Here is a 20,817-nt window from a genome sequence, read left to right as displayed (position 1 = left end):
TGTTGATAACACACTGATGTCTTAGTTGTTGCTGAGCAGTGCTTACACTAGTCAAGGACTTTTCAGCTTCCCATGCCCTGCCAGCAAGAAGCTGGGAGGGGGCACAGCCAGGACAGCTGACCCAAACTGGCCAAAGGGATATTCCATACCATGTGACATCATGCTCAGTATATAAACTGGGGGGAGTTGGCCGGGGGACGGTGACTGCTGCTCGGGGACTGGCTGGGCATTGGTTGGCTGGTGGTGAGCAATTGCATTGTGCATCACTTGCTTTGTATATTCTTTTATCATTATTATTATTATTATTTCCCCTTCCTTTTCTGTCCTATTAAACTGTCTTTATCTCAACCCAGGAATTTTACTTTTTTCCCCGATTCTGTCCCCCATCCCACTGCGGGGGGGAGTGAGCGAACGGCTGTGTGGTGTTTAGCTGCCTGCTGGGTTAAACCAGAACACCACCGCCACCTGAAGAATAGGGAAGGTAGTATTGGCTCACGTTTTGCAGGCTGCTCAGACAGCCTTTGAAAGCTGCTTCCTCAATCCTAACTAGCATTATTGTTGCTAGCATGGTAAGAGTGATTTATTTAGAATAGAGTAGAATAGACTGTTTCGGTTGGAAGGGACCTGTGACGATCATCTAGTCCAACTGCCTGACTGTTTCAGGGCTGACCAAAAGTTAAAGCATGTTATCAAGGGCATTGTCCCAATGCCTCTGAAACGCTGACAGGCTTGGGGCATCGACCACCTCTCTAGGAAGCCTAGAGAGTGTTTGACCAAAGTTCCAGGGTTTGACCACCCTCTCGGTAAAGAAATGCTTCCTAATGTCCAGTCTAAACCTTCCCCGGTGCAGCTTTGAACCATTCCCACGTGTCCTATCACTGGGTACCAGGGAGAAGAGCTCAGCTCAGCTCCCTCTCCACGTCCCCTCCTCAGGAAGCTGTAGAGAGCAATGAGGTTGCCCCTCAGCCACCTCCTCTCCAAACTAGAGAAGCCCAAAGTCCTTAGCTGCTCCTCACAGGACATTCCTTCCAGCCCTTTCACCAGCGTTGTTGCCCTCCTCTGGATGCATTCAAGGACCTTCACATGCCTTTCAAATTGTGGGGCCCAGAACTGCACACAGCACTCCAGATGAGGCCGCACCAATGCTGAGTACAGTGGGATAATCACCTCTCTTGACCGGCTGGTTATGCTGTGTTTGATGCACCCCAGGATGCTGTTTGCCCTCTTGGCTGCCGGGGCACACTGCTGACTCACGTTGAGCCTGCTGTCGACCAGCACCCCCAGATCCCCTTCTGCAGGGCTGCTCTCCAGCCACCCCTCTCCCAGTTTATACTTGTGCTTGGCATTGCTCTGTCCCAGGTGCAGAATCCGGCATTTGGACTTGTTAATTTTCATCCCATTAATCACAGCCCGATGCTGCAATCTATCTAGATCTCTCTGCAAGGCATCTTGTCCCTCAAGAGAGTCAACAGCACCTCCCAGTTTGGTATCCTCAGCAAACTTGCTAACGGTGCATTCAACTGCTGCATCCAGATCATCGATAAATACATTGACCAGAACTGGCCCTAGAATTGAACCCTGAGGAACACTGCTGGTGACTGGTCGCCAGCCAGATGTAGGCCTGTTCGCTACTACCCTTTGAGCCCCACCCTTCAGCCAGTTCTTCAACTAGTACACTGTGAACTACTTCAGAAGTAAGAGTTAAATATACACTGTGAACCTAATTGAGTATGTCAGTGTTCTGCTTGGAACTGAAAGGTATGTGGAGCTAAACGTCTGGACTTCCAGTCATTGACTCAGTCTTACCCAACTGCCTTCAAATAATTATCATGCAAAGATAAAACCTGGGTTCCATAATTCAAGAGGTAAGTCAAGAATGTAACATCACGATAAAATAGACTTTGGTCTGGAGTGCACAGCAGGATGTAAATCATTAAGCAATTGTTTAGATGCAATATTTACTGGTTTCTTTTCCTAAGGCACAGCTCGTATTTAAGATAAATGAACTGAAGTTTAAAAACAGCCAGAAAGTAGTATTTTAAGTGAATCTTTTTTTAAGTCAGATTTTTATCTTTCTAATTCTCCTTTGATTTTTTTTTCACGGGCATGTGTCCTATTTTAAAAAGAAAAAAAGGCATTAGTAAAATTGAAACTCTGATTGAACAGCTAGGATTTGTGAGTCTGACTTGATTCATATTCCATAGATGTGAGGTGCAATATAAGACCACTAGTTCCCTGCAATCTGCCACGTTGTTAACTGATTGATCCCAAAAGACAGTACAGATCAGTTAATAGCAATGCTAACATACGAGCTTGGCTGGCAGCCAAACAAATATGGCCACTGTTTCAAATTAGTGAGTAGACTCAAAAAAGAAATGATCTTTTATTTTACTCACTTAAATTACATTTTACAAATAAGAACAGTTTCACAGCAGCTTTATGCAAGGCAAACTTGAATCCTTGTCACTTTGCTCCTGGCTTTTCACACACAAAGGAATCTTTTGACTTACCAGCACTTAGAATGTCTTATTTACCCTTAAGCTTGCTACCAGGAGAACTATCAAGATTTTTCTTAAGCGTCTGTTATTCTCCCTGGCCCACAGCCCCACAGCAGTGTTTTGTAGGATTAGTGCAAATCAATCTTGTGAGAGATGTGTATGAAAGACATAAGATAAGGATCCTTCCACATATTAATTCCTTTGGATCATAATTTCAAACTGCTGCATGAGAGAGAGAGTCCAGAAACTGCTGATGAGTGTCAACCCTTCCAGGAGGGACACTGATTTGCTGTCAAGTGGTTCAAATCAACCAAAAAAATTGAATTGTATTGGCGCAAAAAATCAATCTCCATGCCTCACACTGCACGTAGGAGGTGCTCTACTATTTTTTTTTTTTACTTCCAGGATGCAATTAAAAATTAATTTTATATTTCATAAAGTAAAAAAAAAAAACAGCCAAGCTACCTGAAGCAGACATTCATTAAAATAAAAGTAATACAGAGAAAAAAATCTTTTTGTATTGAAAAGAAAGGTTCAGATTGAGGGTTTTTTTCCCTCCACAGAAAATGACGACTTGTGCAATTAGTGTGTTTTCAAAGGTCCAGAAGGTTAGATTTTCAAAAGCATAAATGATTGCTGGAGTTAGTCTTAACTGCTTTTTGTGCCTTTTGAAAATCTCTGGAGAAGATAAAATACCACTTTTTTTCTTTTTTTTCTTTTTTTCCCAGGGGCACAATAAAATCATAACCTACAGCAGACCTGTATATTTTTGTATATTGTGTGGCCTTATTTTGCTGCTAGATGCTGGATCTAAAGACACAAATCCTCCAGTTTATACCATGTATGGCTTGAAGCTCTTTTCGCCTAGATCTCTCCAGTCAGCCAGAGACCATGCAATAGGTGAGTCAATATTTTTCCTAGGACTGTAGAAATGAATTAAGCGTTAGCCAGGGAAGTCTCTGTTTTCCCATGTTGGCAATCAAATGCATGTTATGGAGGCACAACTCTAAGTCAAATTGATAGAAACATTTGGAATGACTTAAGGTGGGGGTGGGGGGCAGCTGGCAACCTTCCCTCACGTAAAAGGAGTTCTTAATGAAATGAGGCTCGTAGAAAAGTCTCTATAGAAAACTCACAGTCACTGATGTTATTAGCAAAAGACATCATCTGTGAAATGCAGTTAATCTTTGTAAGAGCTTGTCTGTGCGGAGCACTTACTGCAGAATAAGCTGAGTTTTAAATTTAATGCCTGGAAGCTAATTTGTGCCAAGCCCTCAGATGGACATTCTTCCGCTCATGAAGAACATGCTTTTTCTTGGTTTAGTTTAATCTTGCTGTCCATGTGATGAGTTAGTGTGGAGCAGCCACTCTGCAGTAGCTCTTCCAACCTGTTTCCTTCTGGAATCATGTCCTGAGGTGGCTGAGGACATTCAGGTATTGCCCCAAAACAGGACTGATAGTCCTTTGGCACTAATTTGGAGTGGCCACAGCTGGAAACACCCTGTTCTGTCAGGACACTTATTCCTGTTACACACTTGCAGTCCGTAACTCTGATGCTGCTCTAGTTGTGTCACAGATATAAGTGCTAAACTGGACTCAAGTCAAGTAGTGCAACACTGTTAGGTATGAAGTAGAAAAGTTAAAGGTTACTGTAAAAGTTGTGAAAACTTCCCAAGAGCTGTGTTGTAGCGTACCAAAGGCAACCCATTGGTTTGTGAATTTAGAACCAGGAAAACCTACTGCAGTAGAGGAAAAAATTGTGATATAGAGTGTATGACCTTTGAGGTCTTTGTTCACCTGCAGTCGTTGTACTTGCTTTTTGCTATACTCAAGTCAGGCTATTGCTGCCTGAAAGGCATACTATTTTTAGGAAAGCCTTCTGGTCCTTTATATGGGTTCATTGACTCCCATTCCTTCTCACTAGAAACAGGGGAATAATGAAGACCTGCATCTCACTTATTTTCATTAGCTTCTTTCATTACTTTCCTTTGGTCTCATTAAAGTTTCTTCTTACATCTTATTTTCTCTGCCTGTCAAAGGTGAACAGTAAAAATGCTGATAAATAATTCAACAAGAATCTTAAATGACTCTTGGGATAGAGAGAAATGAAAAACTATAGCAACCAGTATAAGAAAAAAAGTGTGGTTATAAATGTGCTAATTTTGGCTGGCCTCAAAAGAGATGGTGGAGCAGGTTCTTGAAACAGCCTGGAGGGGGTGGGGGTGAGAGGAAATACAGGCTCATCTCCCCACTTGGCATCTGTTTAACCAGAGAGGGAGAAGAAACCATTTCCCTCTGCTTGTCCCCTGTTCTTATTTTGCCAGCTGTGGGAGCTGGCACATCTGTGGGTGTATTCAAGTGATGTGTGGTGCCGCGCTCTGGCAATTCCTTGCTTTGTCTCTATGGGAGTCCCAGCTTCTGGCTGCCGTCAATCCTTGCAAGTGTTTACAGTGCAGCTACTTCCCTAAGCCATGGCAGTCGGCATCCTCCAGCATTTTGCTGCACTTTGAGTACAGATTCCCTTAGGCACTGAAGGTATAGAATTGTTTTGGGCAGTATTTGTTTTGGGAGGGAAGTTGGCCCTGATGAATACCAATGAAGTGTTGCTATTGTTTTGTGGTTTTGCCCATTTGCTAGGTATTTTTGATAACTTTTTATTGGTTTGTCATCATAGTGTGACTTTTTAATTTATATTTTACTCATAATTTATTGTAGTATTCAGAGTTGATATGTTGGGAGATTGAGGGATTTTTGACTACACACTACAAATACCAAGGAAAGGAAAAGTTTTTTCTGTTTCAGATGTTCACTATGGTAAGAAGCTAAAGTGATGGAAATCATAGAAAGGACTTACCGAGGAACTAGTGTGATGCTGCATAGCATACTGTCATAAAAGTCTTGAAACAAGGTTATAAAAGAAAATCAGTGGAAATTTGTTAGATGCGTAACCTAATTACTTAAGAAATGTGGCTTTTGACAGGTCCATTTCTTTGCAAACAATCTATTTAGGATCTGATTCTCTTTTATTTTAAATTGATGGTGGTTCTGTTATTGATTCATATTAGTTGGGGGATCATGGCTTTAATTCATTCTAACTATGGTTTTCATCTGGAATTCCTTATTTCAGCGGACCTTTTTGCTAGATTAACATACATAGTGCAAGTAAATGCACAGACAGAGCCAACTGCAGTCATTAGGTGCTACAGGTGTGGTTAGTGACAAAAGTAGTTACACACTTAATGTATGATAGTTTTTGTGATGAAACCATTTAAGCATTAGACAGGTGAGTGACATTATTTGGCAGACATCTCAGAAGAGTAAATATCAGGTGGTGGCAAAATTTTGTGATAGCAAGTCCTCTGCCTCCTGCTTTTCAGCAATGACTGAGCTTCTGTCGGGGGAAGAAAGCCTCTGTGAATGTTATCCTCTGCTATGTTCAGGAGGGGGAGAACAAAAAGACTATTTCTCACTGAAATAACGCATATTTCTTTTCCCTGTGAAAAAGTATGTATTATTACGCAGCAAATGGACTAGTACTCAGATATATCATTTTTAAAAAAATAATAGTTTTCTAAACTTCCAAAATGCTTGCAGTGACATTGCCACTGAGTTACCATTCTACATTTCTCAAAAGACCCAAAGTTTCCAAGTCAAAAATTGTGCTTGAACCATCTCAGATTCAAGGAGGAAGTTCCGGAGTCTGCAAATTAAAATTTCTGTACTTTAAATAGAACAAATATAACTTTGAAAGTATTTGAGAAGCAGTAAGGAGGCTACATAATGCTGTTTTTTTCTACTGCTGCTTTTATCCAGAATAAAGCTTAAAGTTAACCCCTGAGCTTTATAGTTTCTTACATGTAAAATAGCATAATTTATTTTGAATACATGAGAAGGAAAGTGTAATCGTTGTTAAGTGTAATTGTTAAGGTATGCTCACTTGAGTAATCTTCAGAATTTATTGCAAAAATTTCTTATTCTGGTATGATGCATGTTTCTCTGTTCTCCATACATTGCGATGTATGACTGTGTTCTAACATACCTTTTTTTTTTTCTTTAGTGTTTTTATATTGCTTTCCTGCAATTTCTCTTCTTGGTCTTTTCCCTCAAATCAACACCTTCTGTATATATCTTTTGGAGCAAATAGACATGCTGCTTTTTGGCGGTTCTGGTAAGTAGCCAGTTGCAGCCTGAGCTATCCCTTTCTGGGCTTATAACCTTAGATTAGAGTATATTATTGCATGTTTTAAAGCACACTGTGTGTTAAAGCTCAAACAACTAATGTTATTCATATAACAGTGGGGTGAATACTAATAAGACCCCCTTGATTAGATTTCTTTCTTCTTTTGAAAAGTTGCATACAAGTTGTGCTATAGGCTGCAGAATGTGGTTGGCATCAAAGAACTCGTTCCTGGCATGTCCAATGTGAATCTTTACTATATTTATAAAAAAGAAAAACTTAAAAAAAAAAATTCTGTTAAAACTCCATTTGAAAAATAAAAATTAAAAAATGTTTGCATTGTTCCGTAGTAAGGCATATTCACAAGATACTGGATGTGTGATTTTTTTTTTTTTTTTTTTTTTGGTGTTATTTCAGTCAGAGATTAAACAAGGCCCATGGGAGACAATGCATCGTTTTTTTTGTTGGTAGTGGTGGTTTTTGTTTCTCATTATAGCTTAAGTAACAGAGAAGATTGGGATGCATCTACACTGTCATCTTAGTTTGGATCAGAAACAAACTTCCTCCTTTTTTTACTCCAAACACTAATGAGCATACAGTCTGTAGGACCAGACTAGAGATAGTCTGCAGTAAGGCATTTCAAACATGTATATCATGGATCCTCAGCACTTCTCATTCCACAAACCCACGCTTAGTGTATAGTTCTGCTTGCTACTGTAGGTGTAGCCTTTGGCAAGTGGTTAAAACTAGTACAGATGATATGGGTGTTCTTTGGATTTTGTCTCATAAATGCCATAGCAGACCTGGAGGAAATAATGTGATGGATAAAGTCCTCATCCTGTCAATAATGATGATTCCAGTGTATGTTGAACCCTAATTAGAGCATGGTTTTGCAGCCCCTGTGTCTCCATTGTTGATACTGCTGAACTCCTAACTCTGTCTGACAGTTTTTCCTACCCTGCTTCTGGAAGCTCTCAAAGGAGGTTATAGCAAGAGATCAGCTGGCATCCTTCTCTCTCCCTTTAAGTTCATACATGTATCTTAATGTGGTGCAAATCATGGTTGACCGAGCAAGTTAGGATGCTTTTGGATGATACCAGAGCCTGTGTTTCAGGAGCAAAGGGAAGGAGGAAGATTCCACATGGAGTTTGACTAGAAAATTGCCAGTTTTGTAGATCACTTCATTCCTCCTTGGTAGCAACATGAAGAGGCATACTGATATTTTGGCAAAACAATGTTCAGTGCGAAAAGCAGTAGTGTGGGACCTCAGGCCAATGGAAAACACATGGAGTACAGTGGCATCGGGCTTTCGGTCTTAGCTGTAAACAGTTTTGTAAGCTTATTTGGGGCACTGAAGGTGTTCTCTCAACAACCAGTTTTGTGATATCTGATTTTAATCTCTATACCTCTTGTGATGCAAGAGCTGTTTCATTTTTTTCTTTTGATTGCACGTTCTCATTTAGGAAGAAATTAACTAACATGTAATGTCTGTATTTTAGCTGCTGCTGGGTTCATATCTGCGCTATACAGCATTTCCCGAAGCTTTGTGGTTCTGATTGTCCTATATGCTTTCTGCTTCAGTGCAGTGAAGGTAAGCCAGAAAAACAACACTGCAAAAAATCAAAATTTGAAGCTCAAAATTCATATAATCTAGGGAGACCAGCATTGTTTGGTGCTACGTTGTCATTGTTGTTTATCAAGATAAGCTTTACAAGCCATGCTTCAGGTTCTGCCTATTAGCTACACTGAAATATATTGAAACTGTAGTAGAAATACTGGAGTAAACGTGTGTCTAATACCTGTGACTGTTTGCTTCTTAAATGTACCAGTCTGAAATGATCCGTTTAATTTCCCCTGCAAAGACTAACAGCAGCCTTGGCTTAAAAAGCTGCAACTCCTATTGGCCTGTATAAGCCAGGCTGAATTTGGTCAAAATTCCTAGTAAGGTTCATATTTCCAAAGGAAAAAAATAAAGGAATTTGTTGCTGCTTCATAACAGTATGCCTAAGAACTTAAATGTCCAGCCTGGGCAGACCAGTGGACCATCTGACCCAGTAATGTGTCTGCATCCACACGGAAATGCAATTTAGGAATTTAATGCAAGCCAGATGACTGCCACTATTTTCCCTAATATTCCACCAGTATCCACAATTGTTGGATTAGGGATGTCGGAAAGTGTGTCCCTGATTATTTCATTTGGTATCTGTGGACTTGTTGTCTATGAATTTGCCAAGTTCCTTCCTGAATGTTCTGGTCCTGTCTGTCTCCACAACTTTGTGCCAACAAATTCCACATGTTCACTGTGCTCTGTGCAAAGCAGTGCTGTCCTTCATTGGTTTTAAACTGATCTGCTAATTTCACCAAGCCTTCCCTATGCCTAGTATTGCAGGACTTGTGGAAGAACTGTTCTGCATTCGCCGTACCCGCTGCCTTCGCAGTTTTGTAGGCGTCAGTCATATCCCGCCCAGCCATCTTCTCTTTAAACTGAAGAGTCCCAGCCTTTCTAGTGTCTCCTTGTAAAGCAGCTGCTCTCTCAGGAGTAGCTAAGTTAGTCGCCCTACTCTGTGCCTTCTCTTACTCCGTTATGACCTTCAGATATGGAGAGTAAGTTGCGTATGGTGCTCAGGATGTGGGTGTGCCATGGCTCTATATGCTGGCAAAATGATTGGCTGCCTTGGATGCCCAATATTGGTTTTTTGGCAGATGCTGCGTTTTGAGCCATATTCAATCTAAAGCATTTATTTTTTTGCCGTTAATATATATGTCCTCTGCATTTTTTGTTTTATTTAAAAAATAGCAATGAAATTTTGGCTGCCTTCAAGTCTGCTGCAAAATTCTCAGTGACCACAGCAAGACCAGAATTTCATCTTAGACTTGTAATAAAATTTATCCTTTAAGGGACAGTGTTTCATTACAGGCTAGATGCTGTCAGTGCCCATGCAGGAGTGCACCAGGATGTGCAGTGATTTACAAGCTGCTCTTGACATCTTGCGGGCATACGTGAGAGGATGCTTTATGGTGCTACACATGCATAGCACACACAGAGATCCCAATATGAGGTTCTACAACAGCCAAGGATGTATCCTGTCAACACCCAGGCTGGCGATTTACACAGATGAGAGGGGTGATCAGATGTTTCTTTGAGGGAATCTTTAAGGAACATAAGCATTTCTATAATGGCTTTTAACAACTTTCCACTTAAAATTTTGAATAGGAGCCTTAAATCAAAAAAGGTCAATTATAATGCCTTAATGATCTCTCACAGATGATCAGAGCTGGCTGTGTGTGTGTTTTTAACCACTCCCAGTAGTAAGGTAAAATGTTAAGCCACCATTTTATCTTGCCCCTGGGTGGCTTGAGTCCATACACGATAAATTATGGCAACTCAGCTGCTGAGCAGTGCTGCATTAAGACACTTTAAAAGTCTTTGAACATGTGGTGTGCTCCCAGGGAATCTCCTGTCACCAGGCTCACCCAGTATATCATAGAATCATAGAATAGTTTGGGTTGGAAGGGACCTCTAAACGTCATCTAGTCCAACCCGCCTGCTGTGGGCAGGGACGTCTTTAACTAGAGCAGGTTGCTCAGAGCCCCGGCCAACCTGACCTTGAATGTTTCCAGGGATGGGGCATCCACCACCTCTCTGGGCAACCTGTGCCAGTGTTTCACCACCCTCAGTGTAAAAAATTTCTTCCTTATATCTAGTCTAAATCTACCCCCCTTTAGTTATACTATCAGTTATACCATCAGTTATACTGGTTTGGCCTGACCTAGCTGTGTGATGCTAGAAAGCTTAACTGCTTCTTATGCAGTTTCCTAAAGTAGCTAGTATTCCTGCTACTATTTTCCGGCTGTGTTAATGATTTGGAAACTGCACCTGGGATGGAGAAGGTGGCTCTCTGTAAGGATGAACAGAGTGAGAAAAATCTATAACGGGGGAGAAACAATGAGAAAAATGGAAAGAGCTATATGGAAGGAAGGAATTGAGTTAAACCACTGTTCAACAGGCAAATATCTGGGGAAATGATCATTTTTTCCCCTAAGGTTAGCAGAGGGTGATTCACTAGTTAAGGGTAGGGAAGTTGTGTGATGGATACTTTAAAAAATAGTTTTATAAACAGTATTAAAGAAAAGCCTCTTAAAATATTCTACAGACTCCTTTCTCAGCATAATACTTTAAATTACAGCACGCAGGTGTCTTTGTAGATAAGCAATCTCCTTGTGGATTAGAATTTAAACTGCTTAGAAATATGCTTTTAATGCTACCCTGAAGTTGTAGAGTGCTGTGGAAGATTTACAAGATATCTGTTGTAAATTACCAATATTAAGTGCAGACTTTCTGTTCACACAGAAATTACAGCTAATTTGAATTTTTATGGCACTGTTCTTGTGAAGGCACTTCTGAGGAGGTTGATTTAAAGCATGTAAAGATGATTCCACTTGCTTCAGCTCATAATCTCAGTCTACTGGGGTGCTTGAAATTTCATACATTTTCTCTTCTAGAAGTTATGAAATAAGCACTTGTGTTAATCCTCCTTGTTCTTCAGTCAGGTCCAGAGATTTTTTTCCCTTTTGGACTGTTGTCTATAACATTGCAAGAGAATGATTCTGTCAGACTTATTCTTTGGTTGGTGGAGGAGTAAGGAATTGGCTTAAATGTAAGAGAAGAATCTGATCCTGAATAGGGACCACTGTGAAAGGTGGTCTAATACTCCTCTAAGAAACTAGAACTGTTTTGATATGTATTGAGCAACAACTTCTGATCCTAATCAAATGAAGGTTTGGATTTTTGGTGCACTAGAAATTGCAGTTTAACTCAAAACTGAGCAAATGCTGTAGTCTGTTTCATTGAGGTGTTTGCACAACGGTGATAGGTACACGGTTTTCTGTAAGATAGAAATGGCATCTCTTCCACACTTGCACTCTACAGCTATTTTTCATTTGTTATTTTTATTTTACTCTTTTCAATTTTAGTCAGTTTGGCAAAACCAACAGAGCAAAATTTTCAGTATTTATGGAGGTCAAAAAATCATCACAATCAAAAAGATTCAGGGCAGGGAAACATGGTAGACTCTCTCTGGCACAGGATTTCTGGGTTGCAAAGCTTATTTCTTGGCTGAAATGTAGCATCCTCAAATGTAAACTTTGTTTATTGGCAGAACATCTTAGAGCTCAGCAGGTGTAACTAGCAGACTTCTATTTCCTGAAATAAATTGCAGGGGAGAATGGATCTCTAAGTGGTTGTGTGCTTTTTACTGGTGAACAATTGCTCACATCAAATGCCCAAGCTGAAGACCCATTCCAGCGGTATCAGGCTTGAGCCTCTCCTTCCTTAAGTGGTTCTTGTGTTCTAATTATTATCTTGCAGGGTGAAATAGTCTAGCCTCATTTCTCTGTGTATGTTAATTATTCCAAAAGGAAAGATAATATTCCTGAAGGAGTTCATTAGAAGAATAATTAATTTACCACGATTTTCTTTTTTGTTAAAGTAAATAAACAATGTTCATTTTATAATAGATCTGTGTTCTTAAGTGAGTTTTTCTTGTTCATTTTTAGAACAGGAACTATATATGTATGTACAATAGTTTGATTTAGTTGCAGTCAAATTTTGAAATTATTTTAGAATAGCAAATTCACAGCAATTAATTCTTTGCTCTAGAACTCCAATTTTAGAAAAATTAAAAAGTAAGAATTGAGCAATTGTTTTGAGGTGTCCACAAAACAGTGTAAGTACTCAAGTTAACTTTCAACATCTGTATATAAGCTCTGAGAATTGAGACAAATAGACCTGTGCTGAAATCCTGTGACTTGTCCAGACTGATTCTGCTGTTGAATTATGTTGTACAAAACCACCTGAGAGTCTCTATGAAAAAGCAGCTGCGGTATAGACCTATCATTAGTTTAACTTAATAATTGTAATTGATTTTTGTTCAGATAAGTTGCCTGAGGAAAATTATTGTACAGTATTCTCGCTTGAGAGTTCATCCTATGATCTGCAGACAAAATTTGGCGTGCCCAATGAGTTCATCTGGCCCTGCCACTCTTTCTGAATGACCTTGCAGCATCTTTGCCATCAGCAATGTTTCTCTCTCACGGCTAAAATGCACATACCACCTAGAAGAGGATGGACAGATCTCTAGTCTTGTGCTAACAGTGAACGTGCAGGCAGGCTGCTTATATGTCCCATCACAGGACTTGATCAGAAGCATACGATGTGTTTTGCGGGGTGGCTGCATACAGCTCACCTGGCAGACGCAGGGTGTTGTGTGACCAAACATGCACTTTCCACACAACTAAAATAAGGGTCGGTCTGTTAGGCAGCCAGGCACAAACTCATCGCATGATGGGGAGGTCTGTGTTCGAGTTGTGTGGCTCAGACACTTGGAGGAGGAACAGGGACACGTTGTTTGGAGGCGACTGAGAAGAGAAGGGGTCCCACCTGCTGTGGCCAAGCGATCTGCTCCCCTCTTCAGAGTGCTCCTCAGCAGCTTTGCCCTTGCTTGCTGTTTGTGTGGAGGAACTGTGGGTCTGCAGTTTGTTGGGACCTCCTCTGGTGGTGCTACTGCTGACTGATCAGTTTTCTTTTTGTTTAAAGTTGTCAAATTAAAAAAGAAAACCCAAAATTGTTCACAGTAGAAAGTACAGGGTATTGCATCTAAAATTATAACAGATAATTTCTCCAGAAAACTGCATAACACAAAATAGCTGGAATTCCAGGTCTCCATCCGTGTGTTTGAGGCCTTGAGGACTGATGGACAAGACACTGTTCATTACTGTTGTCAGTCAAAGGAGCGTATTGTGAGTGGAGCAGGTTTTCAAGTTGCTGTCTGACATAGCTGGTGAACAGAAGTCGTTCCCTCTGGTAATGATGTGAAGTCACCTGGATAGATTTTTGTTTTACGGTCGTGTTATCCCAGTGATGCAAAGGTGGTTTGGCTACAGCTTTCAGGTGCTGTAAGACATCTCTTCATACATCTTGTCCCATGACACATCCCTGTCATGAGTGATATGACAGCAGCTGCTTATCCAGCCTTACATACAACAATACTGTGAACTTGATTTCAGACAAGAGAGAAGATAAATGTCTTAGCTTCTGAAGCACAAAGACCTGAGTTTCTCCTGCTTGCTTTGAGATTTTCTTTATCTCCCAGACCTCTGTTCCATGATATCATCACTCCTTATTCCAGTTCTTTCCAGGTCCTCTATGAATTTCATTTACTTTTGTTTAATAAAAAGCTCTAAATCCTAAACATGGTTTTATCACCTCTCTTGGTCGTTCCTTGGATTGTTACATCTAATAGCAGCAATTTTTCAGCTAGCTACTTTTTTGAAGCTATTGGGTAACAGTTTAGTTTAAAATTATCTGTGTTCATTTCAGCCTGGCTTTACTTCTGATCTCAGCTTCAGTCCTGTAATCTTGAACAGAAATTGGCAGCTCTAATAGCTACCTTAGCTTTGATATATGAAAAGGTTATCTCTTTTTTTTTTCTGGAGGAGGTGTTTTTATTTTCAGATATTACATCCATTAGATTGGAGACATGGCAACTTCTATGCCATCTTTTTCACTTGACTAGAATTGCCTGATGTGCTGATTTTTGTCTCCCACTCCATCTGTTTTGTGGTCTGTGCCCAAATATTTAACAGATATTAAAAAAAAAAGCCAGGTATGCCCTCCTACTTCTTCCACAAATATTCAGTCTGGAATTTAGCTGTCTTGATATCAGTCTTTAGCATTCCAGCACATCAATGTTTTGCTGTGGGGCAGAAGAGCACATACCCGAAGGTTTCTGGAATCAGTCAGTCGTCTTCTGCCTTCTGTTCCAATCAGCTGGTTTGGACTTGAAACTTATCCAGAACCAGTTAATTATTTGTCATCCAGCTTTTTTGTTTGTGTGTTGGTTGTGGGTTTTGGTGTTTTTTTTTTTTTAACTGCTTAAGGAACTTGTGGTTTATCTTAATCAGCCTGGAAAAATTTCAGATTTTGGACTTGGGTCAGAAAAGTTGAACTGATGTGAATGTGTTCGTATGTGGCACAGCTGCCTCCTCCAGCTCTGTGTAAGTGCGTATTTTTTTAAATGAAAGCTATATAGTTTCCATTACCTTATACCTGAAGAAAGTATTTTCTGGTAACTTATTTATTGATTCAATGGACAGTTTCTAAAAATCCTGTGTGTATTTTAAACCATTCTCAGCTCACATTGATGTAGTTTGGTTTGTTGTTTAATGAGTTTTAAACTCATTAATCAGAATAACAATGCTTCTTGATTCCTGTTTTTAACAATGCAGGCTTCATCTGTGTACTAATAATTTTGAAATATTTGTCTTAAGGTTTTATAATGGGAAGGAATTGCAAGTATACATCTCCCTCAATCTGCTAAGACTGCCCAAATAAATTTCTAAACAGCACTGAATGGGCCCATGTGTATAGACAGAATTCCCGGACGTGTAAGTGATGAAAAATTGAAGTATAGGATTATTAGACAGCTTTGTTTCTACCGCATAAAATACTTCCAGCCCTGTTGGAGGTTTTGAAGACAAAGCTCATCAATTTTATGTACTTTCCAATTTAGAGACCCCTGAGGTTCAAGCAAGAGCTGCTAGGAGTGTTAATTTTGGAGAGGATTGTCAGATATCATATGTTTCTGTGAGTGGTTTGCAGCCATAGTCAGACTCGCACTTTAGTCATAACTTCAATAGTTATGCTCTTAGTTTTCTGCGTGTAAAATATGAACTTATTGTCAAGATATAACAGAAAAAGTAAATTATGTCTGCAGAATCTGATATGGCCCAGGGTTACTCTTACAGAAGTATGTCACTGTATAGGAATGTAGAAATCTGCACTTCTTGTTTAGGATAAACTCACCATTATGTGAAACATGAGAATCGATGCCTGAAGTTGTTGCTCATCTTAGTCTCTAGCCAAGGAATTCTAATCACAGACCAGGACCCTGTTGTGTAAGGGGGTGTGCACGCACACATGCATACCCCTGCATCAGTCCCATCCTTGTGGATTTTAAATTTCAGCAATGAAAATATGGTCACAGATAACAGTTGGGAGTGCAGAGAAACAGAGACAACATTGCTCAGAATGGGTAGTGATATCTGTATCCTGGTAGCTTATCATTTGTCAGGTTTTTGGAGCTCTTCTAGGAAGGTAATGTTTTGTTTTCCATGGATGATGGGAAGATAAGGCTGGTGGGCATCTCTCCCTAGAATTTGTCTCTAACCAGTGTAACGCGAAGCCCGTGAGTAATTCACATTTCTTGGTTGTTAGTGTTCACTGAAAATGAGTATCCATGGTAATACAGTTAAGTTTATAGTTAACCTTGTGGAGGACAGGTCGTTGTTACCATTTTCTCATACCTTTGGGGGCGGGACAAGGATTCCCTTTTACAGTCTCATTCAGAAAGTTTTTGTATGTTCAGAAATAGGATGATAGTAGTTCTTTCCATTTACCATCACACATGTGAAATGGCTGACCGTCAACAGCTGTCCTGCATATTGTTTGATATGAGCAATAGCATAGATCCATGATGAAGCTGGGGAGTGGAAGTAAGGAGAAAGACCCCCCCCAAAAAAAAAAATTGGTTGAATAATGATGAAATCACAAGAGAGTGGAAAATTATATGATGTCTGTTCTTTGTGAAGAACAACTGGAGTTTGTCTCCATATTTAAAAAGCCAGTCAGTATGCAAACACCTTCAAAACACCAGTGTTCAGAGCACTTTTTGTCTCTGGAGTAGGACATATGATTTATTTTAGCATATCTTTGAAAGATAAGAGTTTGCTACATGCTTTTTTTTTTAAAGGAAGAAAGAAGCAAAAAGTATAAATAATGTAGGACAGAAAACTAGCATCGCCACTTTTTAAAAATACATTTACCTCCCCACCTTTACCAGTGGTAAAAGGCTTGTAAGTTCAAAGACACCTTTATCTTTCTTTTTAGTGGGTTGTTTGGGGATTAGGCGATTCTGTGGTTGAAATGGAACACCACCACCCAGACCACTGGGTCTGTTGTAACTCATCACTTTCATCCTTAACCCTGTAAGTCCATTTCACTTGTTTTAAAAATGACTACTTGAGTGTCTGCATCAAAGTCAAAACTATATATGAAAGCACTACATGTCACCTCAACCAAATGAGGTAAAGTAGGAAGTCAAACTCCCTGTCTAGTATGACAGATAATACCAGCTTCCAAGACTAAAACCTGTCATTTCTGTTTTCCCACTGAGAAGAATCATTGTCCAATTATCAGCTATATTGGTTTTTTTCATCTTTTTAATTTAAAGCTCTACCAGGCATCATTAGTGGGGGAGGAAAATGACAAAATGGAGCAGGGTACATCACACTGATGCTGGAGAAATGACACCTTTGTTCATTCTCATCTTTTGTGCAACATTGTGTAGCATTATTCTGGAAAATCCTGTTCTCTAGGCACATAGCAAATATCGATGCCTGTCCTGCCTGCCTTCCTGGCTCCCAGACAGCTGAGCTTTGAGGGGACAATGACACTTAGGAACTGGAGCACAGGCCAGCCAAATGCAGAAGCTCTGTGTAATATACAGAAAATATGGAAGAGTTCCTGAGACATTAATATGAGGAATCAGCCATGTGCAGTTTTACGGTAGAAATAGGGCAAAATGATTTCTCAAACTGGCTACTGATACATTTCAATACTCAGGTATATTGCTGGGCTCTTTATAGTATTTTGCTTTTGAAATAAGTTGCAGGGCAAAGGGGCAGTCACGCACTAGAAGCTGCTGGGTGGATCTGTACGCAGTTGTATTGCCCTGGAAATGCAATGGATATTTGGATGGGCTGTGGTTCAGCCATTTTCAGAACATTTTGACTCCAGTTAGTTTTCTTCAGTATTTTGAAGACTATGAATTTCTTACCTGAGGCTAAGCATGGGAAAAGTTAACCCAAAATGTATGTGGCCCCAAAACTAGGAACAACAAAATGAAGAGTGGAATTGGATGGCAACATTTAACTTGTCAAACATGGTGCTGGATTCTTTCAGTAATACCATGTAACTCTCTCTTTTGTTGGTAATGACTGTTTTAAGTAGGATTGTTTGATAGAACTAGACACTTCTTTCTTTCATCTTTGTGATGTTTAGTAGCATGATGAGGAGAAGGTGATTCTTGGAATGAAAGTTTCATTTCTGTGTACCAGTTCTTAGGATAATGGGAATTTCATCATTAAATTCCAAAGAAACCTCACATTGCAGCTGGTGGTTTGTCCCTTAACAGCAAACTAGTTTGTTTTACCCAGGTATTCATGGCGCCTGAAAGAAATGAAATCTTTCTTAATGTGAATCAGCTTTGCTAAGAAATCACGCGTATCACTGGGCAAAATAAGATGAATAAACCCACTTTATTCTGTGAAAATATTGGTCCTGTACAAGTTGTGAAGTTTTTCAAGCGAAATACTGCAGAAAATGCCTTGTTCATACTATGAACAAGGCTTAAAGTTTCACAGGTCCTACGAGCATTGTCTCTCAAAACCTACCCAGAAAGTACTCTGATGTCAGGATCTGGTAACCTCACATTCACTTGATCAGGTAGAAGTTGTGTGGAGGCTTTGAACAAACCTAATAAGTGAAATGGCTATGGATCTGATCCACTGAGTTTCTGTGTCCTTCACAGCCAAAATTTGTGTCCTTTTACAGCCAGGACTCGCAAGTATGTGTTAGGATCCCTAATTTGTAGCTGAGGACTCCACAGATGAAGCTGGTCTTGATAAGTGCTCCTTAAGCTTCATGTTCTTTCTCTTATTATTTCTAGCCAATTTGAGCTGTTTGAGTCCCCCAGAGACAGTTTCTCATCTTGGTTATACCCAGAGTGTGCTGGCAAGAGTGTAAATTGTCTCTTCTTTCCCTACTTGGGGATGTCATGTACATTGGCGAGCTCTCCCTCTCCACTGCGTTATCCAGGCAGGGCCTGGATGTAATGTACAAAACAGCAGAAAGATTTCGGAGCGAGGTGCCAGAACTGTACCCCACTGCCTGATTTAGGTGATGTTGGCATTTGTTGTATGTGATCTGGCTACAGGTCAAGTAACTACATATCAATTTAGAGTTTAGACAAATACAGTGCAGTTCATTTCACTCGCATCTCATTTTAATGAGAATTTGCCTCTAGTGTTTCATTAAAGAGGAAAGAAAACCTGCCTTTCATGTGGTTTCCTAGCTAATTGCTGATTATAGCGGAATTATATAATAAGATCACAAAACATGCCTCCAATCTCAGTCTTTCTCACAATAATAGACTTTGATATGAAAAAGGATTTTCAGTCCTTGGTAGATAGTGTACAAATTTAGATGTGTTTAACACTGCATGTATGGCTTAGCTTACTTTAAAAAAAAAAAAAAGAAAAGAGAGAGAGAGAAAAATAAGAAAATTAAGTTTTCCATTCCTAACTTACAAATACTCTGCTTTGTCCTCCTGTTCAGGAACCCTGGGATACACAACACATTCCAGCGCTGTTCTCTGCTTTCTGTGGTCTGCTAGTTGCACTTTCTTATCACCTCAGCAGACAAAGCAGTGACCCATCTGTACTGATGTAAGTTGGCTGCAAATGTTATTTATTGCTTACAGTGTACAGCACACAACCAGAGTGATGCCTGGGTTTCAGAACCACAGGGACTGTCTCCTGAAAGTGCTGTGGTGAGGTGGAAATTCCTCGCCATGTCTGCCTGGTTGGTATCAGTCCTGTAAATAAATGAAATGCTGCAGTCAGATTACCAGTAAGGCTGGTGCTCTTTAAACGGCACTATCCAAATTCTCTGAAGCAGATTTCACCCTCTGGGAAATTGTGTGCTTGCCATGTTGGAGGATAGCAATTTAGTTGAGGGGGCTCTCAGGCTACTGGAGTTGCAGAATGTGCTTTGGGTAGCACCGTGGCAAGGAGAAAGGGCATTTGATGTGCTGGGAAGATGGCTCAATTCCAGCTCTTGCTGAGGGTCACTGTCAGTAGACTATGCCTCTGTTTGAGATCAATTCCTTCCTTTTCTGCTCTGACACAGTCTGCTAAAGGTAGCTGAGGAAAGGTAGTGTGTATTAAGAGCTGCCATTGAGAACAAGGGAGGTCCAGGGGAGAAGTCCCCAACGTTGTGATCTGCAGGTTGAGGTGACGCGAGAGAGGCCTGTAGATCCATAGTTCAGAGGTGGCAGACGTGAGTTTTCCTGTGTGGGAACTGTGCTATATGGCAGTCATGGGGCCTGTGGTGGTCCACAAGCAGCTGAGCATCTGTGTATGTGCTGTGGGATTAAGCAAGCAAACAGGTTTTGTGCAGCTGGTATCACCATACCATCTGGGATTCTGCTTCAGACAGCTCAGTCTTATCCTAGAACAGTGCAGAGGGCCTGTGAGGAAACCCAGGGGTTCTCCTTTGATTCATGAGGTGTGTTGTGCATGTCTTGAGGTGAAGCTCTTCAGTGCATGAAGATTGTAATAGGCATATGGTAACAGGGTGGTTGGACGCACAATTCTGTAATGCAGGGGAGAGAGGGGGGACGTGGAGGGCTTTTTAGGCCATTCAAGATTATATCTGAGGAGAGAAACTTGGGAAAAGGAGAAAAATTCTGATGAAGAAGGAAAGGATATAGGCCACTAGTAGAAAATGGGCATCCCGGTAAATCTTACTAAAGAGTTGAAAAATTCCTTCTTTACCATCCAGAAGATTCAGGGAATCTGATATTTATACATTACTAGGTTCTGATGTGGCAAAGCAACAAGAACTGCTTATATTTATTGCCGTGAACTTTATCCAAAGCCTACTGTGTCTGGCACTGATGTCAATTAGACCTGGATCAAGCTTTGTGCAGGTAGTGTGTAGTTCAATGACCGTTACAGTATGGAACTCGGGTATGGAAGGAAGTGAAGCTGTGTGCTGTATTAGGGAGATTTGTTCAGCCTTGGAGTAAAATATACACAGGTAAATTGCAAATCAGCTTGGAAGAGTGAGCTCTTTCAATTTTGAAGTAATTTAAATGTATTCTTCTCTCCCACTCCCCAGAAAGGACACACCAGTTCATTAATTTCTTTAATAAAACAAACTTGTCTTTCCTTAAAACTTTTTTTTTAAGGAAGTTATCTTTAACCATTAAATCCATCTTAACTTTTAAATCTAGCTACCGA

The 20,817-nt window shown here is 40.3% G+C and overlaps 1 protein-coding gene across 1 annotated transcript in view; it reads left to right on the top strand.

The window, feature by feature from the left end:
• Nucleotides 1-20,817, top strand: part of PCNX2 (pecanex 2) — a 160,360-nt gene that overhangs the window by 47,340 nt on the left and 92,203 nt on the right. Inside the window, exons 13-16 of the mRNA XM_076334126.1 lie at nt 3,227-3,398; nt 6,556-6,666; nt 8,175-8,266; nt 19,130-19,239. Coding sequence (XP_076190241.1) covers nt 3,227-3,398; nt 6,556-6,666; nt 8,175-8,266; nt 19,130-19,239 — 485 coding nt within the window. The remainder of the gene's footprint in view (nt 1-3,226; nt 3,399-6,555; nt 6,667-8,174; nt 8,267-19,129; nt 19,240-20,817) is intronic.

The sequence above is a fragment of the Aptenodytes patagonicus genome, chromosome 3 (genome assembly GCF_965638725.1).
Source record: "Aptenodytes patagonicus chromosome 3, bAptPat1.pri.cur, whole genome shotgun sequence".
NCBI classification, from domain to species: Eukaryota; Metazoa; Chordata; class Aves; order Sphenisciformes; family Spheniscidae; genus Aptenodytes; species Aptenodytes patagonicus.
The sequence above is the reverse complement of the archived record's forward strand: the minus strand, read 5'-3'. Positions and strand labels throughout refer to the sequence as shown.